The 13,522-nt window shown below is 35.5% G+C and overlaps 1 protein-coding gene across 4 annotated transcripts in view; it reads left to right on the top strand.

The window, feature by feature from the left end:
* atf6 (activating transcription factor 6) overlaps window positions 1–13,522 on the top strand; it is a 204,965-nt gene that overhangs the window by 22,897 nt on the left and 168,546 nt on the right. Inside the window, exons 4-6 of one of the 4 annotated variants that reach the window (XM_051933015.1) lie at window positions 4,735–4,829; window positions 5,895–5,995; window positions 6,094–6,320. The exons of 1 other annotated variant lie outside the window; for it this stretch is intronic. In XM_051933015.1, the coding sequence (XP_051788975.1) occupies window positions 4,735–4,829; window positions 5,895–5,995; window positions 6,094–6,320 (423 nt within the window). Of the gene's footprint in view, window positions 1–4,734; window positions 4,830–5,894; window positions 6,016–6,093; window positions 6,321–13,522 lie in introns of all 4 variants that reach the window. 2 more of the 4 variants (XM_028811147.2, XM_051933017.1) reach the window with 2 other exon arrangements.

Raw genomic sequence — 13,522 nt, 5'->3', positions numbered from 1 at the left:
CATGGTCAATCATAGACACTTGGAATAAGCTACCAAGTAGCGTGGTAGACAGTAAGACTTTAGGGACTTTCAAAACTAGACTTGATGTTTTTTAGAAGAACTAAGTGGAAAGGACTGGCAAGCTTTATTGGGCTGAATGGCCTGTTCTCATCTAAATTGTTCTAATGTTCTAATATTTATGTGCACTTCTTCAGATGCCATAATAAATGCCTTGAGGAGCACTACAGCTTCACTCCTGTAACACTTGGAGCCTAAAACACAATGTTGTTTTTTTGAGTTTGGCCAAATTTAAGAGTCTCAATTGAGTCATTTGAAGGGAAAATCGCCCAATTTCGACCAGCTGCCGATTGCTTAGAATATCAATAGAGTTAGGAAATCCTGTGCCGCCACTCTGCTTTAGATCATTGCAGAGTAATCTTTTTGATGTAAAGCCTTTTCCTGTTTCAGGTAAATTATATTATGTTGGAGTCTTAACTTTTTAAAAAAGCATTTGTTAATGTATGTAGTAGGACTACTCAACTACGGTCCTGAGGTCTGTAGTGGGTACAGGTTTTCATTCCAGCCAGTTACATAATTAGAAGCCAAGTCTAGCAGAAAATGAAACTTGAAATTTAATTATTTGACTTGTTAGTGCTTTCATTCTTTTAAGACAGATCTTTATATATTTTAGATTTGTCACTTTCGGAGGACATTATCTGTATGTTTTGTGGTCTGGAACAGATTTGTACCTTTGCCCCTTCCCTTCTGTCTGTTATTTCAAAACATTGTATTAATGCAGATACTTCATGATGCTTCAAAACATTGTATTAATGCAGATACTTCATGATGCGTATACACAGGTTTAAATGGAAGCATGTTAACTGGAGAGCTGATAGTTCCTTTGTCATCTACAGGCTCTCACAGAGTTATACAAGAGTACGGTCACCTTTGCAGTAAACACTAATAGTTTATTGCACTATGGATTTTAAACTTTCTATGCTAATTTCATTCCAAAATAAGCAGCAGCTTTTATAACCACTAGATGGCCAGGTTTTCATGTTGTCCATAAACAAGGTGAAGAGATCACAGGTTTGAGAGAACTACTGCACTCCAGGCTCCATCTCTCATCACCTCCTCCTGGCATGTGCAGATCATCCAGTTGGTATCTTCTCAGAAGTACCTTTCCAGTAATATTCTTTCATCTTAAGGGTGAATCATGTACTTCAGGACATCAATAGAAATTAAAAGGAAGTGCATTTAAAACTGAAGCCAGGAAGTGCTTTTTTACACAAAGATTTGTGAGACTCTGGAACAAACAACCAACACATGTAGTTGAAGCAGACACCCTGATCTTTTAAGAAAAGTTTGGATGAGATATTGGAACAGCTTAGCTATTAGATAAACAAACAGGTTTGATGGACTGAATGGTCACCTCTCATTTGTCAAATGTCTTATGTTCTAACTTTTTGTTTTTTACTGGTTACATTACTCACCTGCTCCAAGATAACACATCACAATTCCATCTGTCTATCCATCTCTCTTATGCAGTTCAGTGTGCAGAGAGAAACTGGATCTTCCTTCAGGCAGGAACCAATCCATCAGACCTCTTCTGTTCTTATTGTTAGCTAATGATTGTATTACCAGTCAGGACATATCACCATTATGAAGTTTTTAGATAATACAACGGTAATAAGACTTGTACTGAAGTGTCAGTAAAACAAATGAGCTGATTGTTGACTAGAGTAAACATGGATGTATTCATTATCCTATTAACATAAACGTGGAAAGAGTGAGCAGTTTTTAAGTTGTTAGGGGTCCATGTTAATGTCTATTGATTTTGTTCAACACTATCTCATTAAAAAGGCTCAGTAACACTTTGAAAGTCACATTTCAACCCTCCAGATTTTCACTGTCATTTAAATTTGCATAGTAAAGAATATGTATAGAATAACAATTAGCTGCATCACATTCTTGTGTGATAAATGCACTATGGCAGACAGGCCCTATAATACCACTCTAATTTGTAAAGAATGTTTGTATCAATAAATGGCCAAGGAGGGAATTACTCATTGCATTACAGTAGACCATACATTTTATAGCAAAAAATTGTGTGCCTGTCTTTTCAAAGAGTAAATGATCCTATAGCATTTACTCATGGTAAATTTAGCTATTAATTATATACAATTATCTGTTTGCTGTACTATTTGACTAAGACTCTCATTGTAGAGACCACCTGCAATACCATTCTGTATATAGTAGATTGTGGCAGCTCATCGTTGGGCAGCTCAGTTTGTTGCATTGTCTAGTTGTTACTTGTTCTGTTTGGTTAATACATATTGGCATGGTTATAAATATTTTAAACTTGATGCATTGGTGTTTTTAACTACTTAATGTATTATTTATTATACTGTTGAATATTAGTTATTATTATCATTGAAACATTTATAGATCTTTTGTCTTTTGCACATGTTTTTGTATCTGGTAAGTACAGTCATATGGAAAAGTTTGGGAACCCCTCTCAGCCTGCATAATAATTTACTTTCAACAAAAAAGATAAGTGGTATGTCTTTCATTTCCTAGGAACATCTGAGTACTGGGGTGTTTTCCGAACAAAGATTTTTAGTGAAGCAGTATTTAGTTGTATGAAATTAAATCAAATGTGAAAAACTGGCTGTGCAAAAATTTGGGTACCCTTGTAATTTTGCTGATTTGAATGCATGTAACTGCTCAATACTGATTACTTGCAACACCAAATTGGTTGGATTAGCTCGTTAAGCCTTGAACGTCATAGACAGGTGTGTCCAATCATGAGAAAAGGCATTTAAGGTGGTCAATTGCAAGATGTACTTCCCTTTAACTCTCCCCTGAAGAGTGACAGCATGGAATCCTCAAAGCAACTCTCAAAAGATCTGAAAACAAAGATTGTTCAGTATCATGGTTTAGGGGAAGGCTACAAAAAGCTATCACAGAGGTTTAAACTGTCAGTTTCAACTGTAAGGAATGGAATCGGGAAATGGAAGGCCACAGGCACAGTTGCTGTTAAACCCAGGTCTGGCAGGCCAAGAAAAATACAGGAGCGGCATATGCGCAGGATTGTGAGAATGGTTACAGACAACCCACAGATCACCTCCAAAGACCTGCAAGAACATCTTGCTGTAGATGGTGTATCTGTATATCGTTCTACAATTCAGCACAATTTGCACAAAGAACATCTGTATGGCAGGGTGATGAGAAGAAGCCCTTTCTGCACTCATGCCACAAACAGAGTCACTTGTTGTATGCAAATGCCAGATTAATTTTGGAACAAAGTGCTTTGGACTGATGAGACAAAAATGATTTGGTCATAACAAAAAATTATTTGCATGGCAGAAGAAGAACACCGCATTCCAATAAAAACACCTGCTACCTACTGTCAAATTTGGTGGAGGTTCCATCATGCTGTGTGGCTGTGTGGCTAGTTCAGGGACTGGGGCCCTTGGTAAAGTCGAGGGTTGGATGAATTCATATCAACAAATTCTTCAGGATAATAATGTTCAAGCATCAGTCACAAAGTTGAAGTTACGCAGCGGTTGGATATTCCACCAAGACAATGATCCAAAACACAGCTTGAAATCTACAAAGGCATTCATGTAGAAGGAGAAGTACAATGTTCTGGAATGGCCGTCACAGTCCCCTGACTTGAATGTCATCGAAAATCTATAGGATGATTTGAAGCAGGCTGTCCATGCTTGGCAGCCATCAAATTTAACTGAACTGGAGAGATTTTGTATGGAAGAATGGTCAAAAATACCTCCATCCAGAATCCAGACACTCATCAAAGGCTATAGGAGGCATCTAGAGGCTGTTATATTTGCAAAAGGAAGCTCAACTAAGTATTGATGTAATATCTCTATTGGGGTGCCGAAATTTATGCACCTGTCTAATTTTTTTATGATGCATATTGCATATTTTCTGTTAATCCAATAAACTTAATGTCACTGCTGAAATACTACTGCTTCCATAAGGCATGCCATATATTAAAAGGAAGTTGCTACTTTGAAAGCTCAGCCAATGATAAACAAAAATCCAAAGAATTAAGAGGGGTTCCCAAACTTTTTCATTTGACTGTATATTTTTTATGGCACATTTCCTGATACTGCGCTGACTGGAGTAGTAACAAATAAAATTTAAGTTTTTAAACTGGCCCATGTATAGACGTATGTAGATGTATGTGTGTGTTCACCCTGTGATGGCCTGGTGCCCTGTCCAGGGATTGCTCCTGTCGTGCACCTAATGCTTCCTAGGTCAGGCTTCAGCTTCCGCACAGCCCTGCCCTGGATAAGTGGGGTAGGAAAATGGATGGAAATTAATTGATATGACTCCTTGTACTATATTTTGTTTGCATTGTTCAGAATAAACTTTACTTGGGTTAAATGCAAGATGTTCAGTCATTTTTGTCAGGAATTATGTGGTAGTAGAGCAAATGGTACTTACAGAGGCACTTTGAGAAAACTGTGCTGAAGTGTGTCATGTTCTCTGGTTAGGCCTGTAGTGAGAGACAGTTTGTACTAGACCAATTTTAAATTTCCAAAGAACCTAACTGTATATCTCCAGGCAACAAGAAAAATTATGTTGCCAAGTCCTAAACGTTTAACACAGATTAAAATAAAAAAAATAAAGCTTTAAAATAGTGTAAATAAACATTAAGAAATGAGAATCTGCCAAATAAAACAAAATAAAAGTATAAAAGGCCTGTGTTTGTTTATAATTTGACAGATGTAGATGTAACAGACATCCTTTCACCAGACAGTTCAGCATGTTCGGTGCCATCGCCTTCATCAGTGTCATCACTTTCACCATATTTTGTACCTGTAAGTAGAATACCATTGTCAATTTTTTTATTTTGCTTATTTATACAAAAAATGTATTAATTTATTATTAAATGTGTATTTTAGCAATTTTGATTTTAAAGTAATTTGTGAACAATAAGACGGTAAAATGTCAGAATGACTACATTTTAATTGAGTATATTCATATTCTTGACAAATAGTTTTGATGGATTTATTATTGGGATTATATTCCCTTATGTTTATTTTTATGGGGACGTTCCTTAATATTTTTGGTAGTGCAGGTTTTTCTGTCATATGGATCTTTAAAATAAACTCTTGATACTCAACATTTTTGGTTTGGGAGTTTTTGGGTTCCCTAGGCAGCTGTGACTTCAGCTTCAGCCTGTATTTAGTTAATCCTGTATTATTTTACATAGTGGTATTCTAAGACTAAGGGACTGAGTCTGCTGCATACCTCATGGTTTTCATGGTTTTTCTTCTGAAAAGCTACCTTCTCTGTAATTAATATTTTAAAATCCTAGTTGTACTGGGTGGTTAACCTGATTGTGGTATTTTCCCTTTCATTTCATCAAATCCACACAAATCTTCTTACTGCCTGCGTATACTCCTGCAATCCTGTGCAATACAAGTTATTCACACATTCTCAGCTGTGAATGACAGGAATAAAGAAATATATCTTATTGACTTTGTTGTCAGTGTGCCATTTTTACTCAAGCCACCAGCAATATTTTCTGTTGCCATTTTAAAATAATCATGCTTTATCACAGAAGGGAGTATTTTAAAGAATGAGTGCACTAAGTGGGTTTGAGAATGCGATATTTTTCAAATGCTTGTATGCGATCCTTCTGAAACTGCTGTTCCACTCTTATGGATGTTGCAATTCCTAATTAACAACTCCTGATGTAAACTGAATTTTAAGTTGATTTATATATCATTGTGATATGCGGCAATATTGTTAAATGTATCATTTACAACTGTTTAGCAGACTCTGGCTTAAGAATACAACTTGATGCATCTTGCTATTATATTTTAATCCTGTTTAGATCCTAATGTGTAATTTATTTTCTGTTTTCTGCTTTACTTTAGGAAGATTTAGACATTTCACATACAGCACAGTTGTCTCCTGTGTCACTATACTCGGACACTGACAGTACTTGTGAAGTCAAAGCATCAGATAAATTGCAGAAGTCTGCCAAAATTTTGTCAGGTACTATACTGTTTTAAAATTAGATAGTGGCTTTCAACAATCATAAGTTTTCATAAGCTGAAATTTAAAAGGTAACAGTTATTTTTCTCCTTGCTACACAGGAAAAGTATCTACAAATCCTCCCACCCGTCCCATTCATTTTATGCCAAAGATTAATATCAAGCCCAAGCCTGTGATAGCTGCTGTTCCTCTTTCCCACACCACTGTTCAACTTCCAGCTAAAACGATAATCTTACAGCCTCTTCAGACAGTCCTTCCTCTGTCAAAGCAGCAGCATGTTCCTATTCAGCCTGCATTTCATACTGGTAAGAAAGATTTCTCTCAGCTTAAATGTTCTTTAGAACATTGCTATTAATGAATCTTACTCAGATGACAAGATTACTCAGTGTTTGAAACATAGTAAAATATGGTAAAGCTAGAGTATGACACTTCACCTTTACACTGAAATTTTGTATCTGTTTTAATGGAGTAAATTCTTTTTACAGTGTTTTTTTAAATGCTGCTGTGAGACAATTGCACTACCTCAACCTGGAATGGCAGGGAGAGACAGCTTACACAGGACTTTGTCTCCCCCAGGATGCTTGATGGCAGCCAACCTAAACTGGGATCCCCACATGGGTGCCCAAAAGGCATGCCGAGTACTGTAGTCCCGGGGTATAACGCTGTTTGGCCCCTTAGGGTTCACCAGGAGAAGCTGCAGGATTTGGGAGTCCCACCTCCATGCTTCAGAGCCACAGCTTCATATCACTGGAAGTAATCCTGGGGATTGAATTCAGTGAGCCAGAGTTGGGAGGAAAGAGGACAATGCTTACTTAGAGGAGGCTGTGACCAAGGCAGAGACAAGAGAGAGAGAGAGAGAAGGCAAAGAAGGAGAGTTTCAGAGGGTTGATTTCCATGCTTATAGCTGTACTTGTGCTGGTGGTGAGAAACGCTTGCAAAGGAAGAGTTTCCCACATTAAAAACGCTCTTTGTGCTTTTTGCTTGTCTGAGCCTTTGTGTCAGGTGTTTGGGGATCTGGAGCACCCCCTGGTGCTTACAACACACACACTAGGGCCAATTTAGCATTACCAGTTCCTCTAACCTGAATGTCTTTCAATAATGGGAAGAAAATGGGGAAAATCCACACAGACATGGAGAGAACATGCAAACTCCACACAGGGAGTACCTGGGACATGAACCCTGGGCTCTTTACTATGAGGCTGAATAGCTACCACTGCGCCATGCTACCTTTCCCTTTACTGAAGTTATACTGTTAATACTATAAACCAACAACACGTACTCTATTACAACGCTGAGAATTAAATTCTCAGAAAATGAATGAATGGATGTCAGGCCAAGACAGAATAAATTTCTCTTTAATCTAATACCTGATATTCTTGCATTACAGTAGAATAATACAGTCACCCTTTCACATTCACGAGGTTTAGAGACAGAAAACCCCCACAAATGTGAAAATTTGAGAACAAGAGAGTGCAAGCGAGCAAGCAATAGAGCATGGAGTGTGAACCAGTTGGGAGGAGATGTACTGATCTGATGAATAACTAAGAGAGTAGTGAAAGCGAAAGGTAGCTGCTGTAGATCCCACTTTTCTATTTTGGTTTTACTAAAAATAACCTTTAAAATTAACAAAATATTCTGCACTTATTCTAAAAAAATTATTAGGGCTGTTGTTGGATTAAAAATGTAATCACAATCGAATTAATTGAAATGAACTGCATATTAATTGCAATATATTGTATTTCCTAAAAGCATATTAAATTTTTTCTCCAGTGTAAAAATCTCAGTGATTCATTTCTAATAGAACAGAGTTAATAATTACTTGTCTATGTATATTAAATGATTTCAGTTTGTTTCTGTTACACAGAACTGTTCAATAAACTATGTTCAACGACCACCAAATATCCACCCCCTGGGGCTTGCTATAATTTTTGTGAAAACCAATGCATATTGTTGGACTGCTGTGTTCTAAGACAACATACCAAAAGCACTAACAATTACACAACAATTAAATATATAAAAAAGAATCATACAATGGGGGAAATAAGTATTGAATCAACATTTTTTCATTAAATCTATTTCCAATGAGGTTATTCACTTGAAATTCTCACCAGACATTGGTATTAACTCAAGAAATCCACACATATAAAGAATTCACAACATTAAAGGCCATAAATAAAGGTATATGTATACTCCAAAAATGGCTGGCACCAAATTGCCTACTTCAGAATTCCATTCTGCTTTCTTGAAACAGTTAGAATTAATACAGTTATTGAGCTCTGCTGTTACCTCCACCAAAGTGGACACTTCAGCTCAGTTGATCATAATCACTTTCCTTTCAAAATATATGCCCAATTTCTTTGTACACTGAAGTGAAATTGCTGATGAAGCTCCATTGCACACCATCTGCAATCAGTAATTCATAAATTAATCCTGAAGAGACCAGTTTTATTTGTTGTTTTCCTACAAATTACAAATGCAACCACCCACTTATTTTGAGACCTTGTCAGGCTATAAAGGTAACTGGTCTAAATATGGTCTCCTTTATTTAACTCAGTCCTGCTAACCAGTTTGTTACATACTTGGGGTTTGACATCTCTTGTAGGACATTGTCGCATCCTGTTACCATTGTATCTGTAAAGAGTGTTAAGGAACCCTTTTCCTTGAGTTTCTTTCTTCTGCTGACACTTAACTGCATAGGTGCAATTAATGAACATAGTCCACCCTTTAACTTTGTTAGTGCCTTGTTCTCTATCCAGTAAATATAATTTTGTTCTGAAGGTCAATATGAAGTGTGTCCTTGCTGTTTCTTTGGGCATTTATCCTTCGGCCAATTTGGAGCTGTTTAAATCCCTTATCAATCCACTCTCCTGGTTTCTCACTGAACTTAATATACGTCTCTTGGAGATCCTTTTTTGTACTTATCTCTTTTACCTAAAATTACATCATATTTATGTCAAATTTGGTATAACGTTGACAAACTTTTGTTGTCTGTGCAGTTTGCAAAACTGCATATCTTTAACAGATCAGGTATTTGTATTGGTAATAGCCCACCTCTTTTACGTCCTGGAAATGTCAAGATATGACTCTTGGTAATATGTATGACAACTCAGAGCTTGCAATGTTTCAGTTACTAAGGACCAGGGTTTTTAATCACCCCCCTGTTCTTTTACCAACTCTTAAAGTGAATGGTGTCCTTCTAACCTCTCCTCTTTCTTACCACACTCTTTATAATTTTGCATGTGTACTGTCTCCAGATCTAATGCCAGTGGCACTCTTCTGTGTACTTCAATATCTTGTAAAATTCTTTTCAATACTTTCCGTGTGATGCCATAAGCTCCCTCCTTCTCCCCCATCTTTTGGAAAACTGTCTTTCAAGATATATCTATCTTCTAAGAAACCAGATGGTCATCATATTCAGTTTAATCTTAAGCAACACTTATACCTCACCCCCTTACAAACTTTTATACGAAACATCTGGCTATTGATTGCAATGGTCACCTTTACACCTTAAATATGCCTGCACGTTTCTTCTTCATGTTTTGGGATTATCCCTCGTTTTCATGTTTTTGGTTTAACATCTTTGATTTTCTCGTTTACAGTACATTCTGTCAATATTTTTTCTCCTTTCATATATTGCTTTTCCTGAATTTCTCCCTCAGCAACTTCCCTTACTTATATTAGCAGAGTATTTTTTATTGGTCTAAATTAGGGTTCTCACTGACACTCCCCTAATTCTTTTTTCTTCAATTCCTCCTTTATGGAAAACCTCTTTCTTCAATCTATTTTTCTTGAATTTTCTGTGATAAGGATCATTGGACAATTTGGCATCAGTAAAGAGCAGTGACAGACTGTTGTGCAAGTAACTGTAAGCTGGTTGACCAACAGTCAGTGGTTCAATCCCAGTTTAAATTTCTAATCTGTCCTTTTTGTGTATCTTGTTCTTTTCTTTTAAGTCTGCGGTGTCTGTCATTTTTCCCTTTCTCTCTTTTGTCTGCACAGGCTTCTGTGGCTATTTCTCTCTAGTGCAGTGTTTCTTAAGCTATGGTTGGCATATGATTGTGTAGCAAAATTAACCATGTTTGTCCAAGTATGAATTCAATTTTATCACATTAATCATTAATTTTAGTATTTTTTAGCTTTTGTATTCTAACATTTTCAGATACTGTATTTACAAATTCATTTGTTTTGGCACCCGTTTTTTTTTTTTTTTTTTTGTGGGGAGGGGGTAGGTTGTCTGTGGAAACTTTTCTACATTTAAACAATGTACAGTTAATTTATTGGATTTTTTTATAGTGGAGTATGTTGTTTCTGGCAAATCAAATATTTAACACCCAGTCCTGAAAAATATCTTGGTAGTGACTACCTTCTTCCAGTAGGGGTCATCAAATATCTGTATTGCAATAATTGTAATAACTTAAGTTCAACTGAATGGCATTTTTTTCTTTTTGAAAAGAAACAAAAAATGCTGTTCTTTATGAATGTCATTTAACATGACCATGACACAATGTCTTGGTAGAGAAAGATCTGAAAGTGTGGAAGACTATTTTTTTAATATATAATAACTAAAAGATGTGCAATGATTTTTTTTTTTTTTGTACTTTCTAAGTGCTCATTGAACTTCTCAGCAGAATTCAGCCAGGACCTGTAATCTAGTCATTGCTATTTGTTTGTAGGAAGTATTTACTTTCTTTGTTTAAAAAAAAGATTTCTACCTCCTTGAGTGTCAAACTCAGGACCTTTATTTTATGGACCGAGATTGCTAACCCCAAGATCATCCCAGGAGAGTGATGGAAGATGTGGGTTTCAGCTCTTTCTTTGCCAATTTTTAACATCTTAAATGAAGCCAACTACAAGTAAATGAATTCATACTAAATTTAAGGTAGTTACAGGTGAATTGATTTAATTAGTTGTTCAAATTTAGACCAAAAAATGCAAGTCCAAATATTTCTTAATTTAAGTTACATAAAAAATGTCTTTAAAATTGCTTTGCCTATAATACACACCAGAAACTGAGAAATAAACTTCAGTGGTACTGCATCTTGCATACATTTCATATTGCATATTTCATTCATATTGCATACTGTCTTTATGTTTTAAATATGGATGCATCAGATTTTTTGCAAACATCCATGCAGACCTAGTTCTTTGAGAGACTTGTTTTAGATCATATTTTTCAATTAAAAAGTGGATTAGTAACAAATGTAAATGTATCTGTTAGACACTTACAGATTGTTGTACATTTTGAAATACTTTAAACTGTGGTCATTCTTGTGTGCTTCATTATTATAAAACTTTTCTTCTATAGCTAAAACAGACTTAATGAATGGTGATAAATATTTACTTTGTGAGTTTTAAAGATTCAATTTTTACCCCCCACCAGATATGATACTTTTTTCCCCACTGTCTTAGATTTTGAAGTATGTTATGCAGCTGTGGAAATGGCATGAGCAGAAATCTTGAAAATATCTATGTAAATGGTTGTGGAACAAAGTCAAGCACATAATTATAGTTGATTTTTCAAAGGGTATTTTTAAAGTAAAAGCATTTCTTTTCAAGATTTACTTAATGAAACTATGGAACAAATGGAAATATTTCATTTCAAGGTTTGGACCAAAGCTTCTACTGTGTTCTCTCTTCAATTAAGTACTACTACCTATGTATATCAATAATAATATTGTTTAATAAAAATATGAAGAGCATAAATATATAACAGATTAAAAAATCATTCTGACCTTTACAGTTAGTTGCTTAGCCCTGAAATTATTAAGTGAACAGCTCCTTAATGCAATAGAATTACCTTTTTATTCCTATTGAGCAATTATATTATTTGAATTTGTTTAACTCTGTGAACCTGAACTGGAAAAGCAGTTTAGAAAATGAATGGATGGGCATCCAGTTTTCTGTTAAATGCTTTATTTGCTTAGCAATTCAAAAATGAAGATGTATGCAGTTTAATCATAATAGCTCAGTACTTATTCCAAAAAAGCAAGGTATTCCTTGTCGTGCTTTTATATGTCCAGCAATATTGTCAGTTCAAATAAAACAATGCGTTTCACTACTTAAAGTACAAGGAGCCTGTTATTTAATTTAATTGTTTGTAAAGCTTGATTTGATAGTACAAACTTCATAATTATTAGGGGAATCAGAGATACCTAGTGTCAGTTAACTGGAGCTATTCTTTACCATAAGTGTTTTTTTGTTTAAAAAAGATCACACCAATACAAAACACCTCTAAGAGGCATATTTCGTTTTGATAGAAACTGTGTTACTTTATTCCTATTTATTTAATACACATCAATTAGTCCGATAAATACACTGTATAATTAAAGCAGTGTAAACCATAATATTTTATTAGTCTTATTTTGAACTGTCCGCGTTCATCTTCTGAGCAGTTATGCTAAAGACAGCTATAGGTATTTGTTTATATGGATTGAAAGTTGAATATTGAAGTATTAGGAAAGAAATAGTTAAGTTATTGAAATGTCAGGGTAAGGGGTAAAAAGGCTTTTTTTATTTAGATAATAATATGGTTCTTTTTAAAAAGAAGATATTGTAGCCCATCCCTTGATCTGGGGCTATGTTGACACTATAATTACCAGAGCCTACGAAGAAACTTACCACCTTAAATCCCTTCGCACCTCTTCATCAGCATCTTTTGTCTTGTATCCCATCCCCCCCACCACCTCAGAATGGGCAAGAAGTTCTCCCAGTTCCTGCCTTGATTGATTATCTGGGAGTGAGCTACCCAGAATTGTAAGGGGAAATAATTTGATGTGTGTTTTGTGTCTTCAACAATCTATGTAAACACATCGTTAAAACAAATGTTTTTCATGTTTTAGTAATAAATAACAAAATGTAGACATGAACTGTATAACGTATGAAGGCTGATGGCCAAATATCAAATAAACACTTTCACAAAAGGTACACATACAATACGACAGCTTCCGTGGTGGAGCGGTAAGATCCGCCGACTTATAATCCAGAGGTCGTGAGTTCGAAACCAGCTTCCCTGCAAATTTTCCGTTTTGAGTAGTGAGCTGCTCTTATTGTTAATATTATACAATAAAAACATACATTTGATTTGTGTCTGTAACAGACGGTGGAAATTTATAGTACTTTTAAAAGTTAGCGCTTTTTTTCACTTTTATTCTCTCAGTCACGATCACGATACAATAAGGATCTGACAAGGTTACTTTTTATCTGAAACTGGGAATAACTGTAGATGTGAGTGGTGTTTTGAGACAATGGAACTGGAAATTCTCTGATCTGGAGGGATAAAAGCTGATACAAAAACGCTGGTGAATCTGCCTTCTTCGTATCTCACCGGCAGTTGAATTTTTTTGTTATTCAGTTTTATTGAGTGTTCCTGCTCACTCTGAATTAGTATGCCCCTTTTAGGTCCATGATGTTAAAGCCACACTGACAAAAAAAAACAGAGACATAGATATATGTGATATTTGGAATAACTCATTTTAAGACCTGTATAGTACATTTCGGAAAACATTGT

Source organism: Erpetoichthys calabaricus, chromosome 10 (assembly GCF_900747795.2).
Source record: "Erpetoichthys calabaricus chromosome 10, fErpCal1.3, whole genome shotgun sequence".
NCBI lineage: Eukaryota > Metazoa > Chordata > Cladistia > Polypteriformes > Polypteridae > Erpetoichthys > Erpetoichthys calabaricus.
The sequence above is the reverse complement of the archived record's forward strand: the minus strand, read 5'-3'. Positions and strand labels throughout refer to the sequence as shown.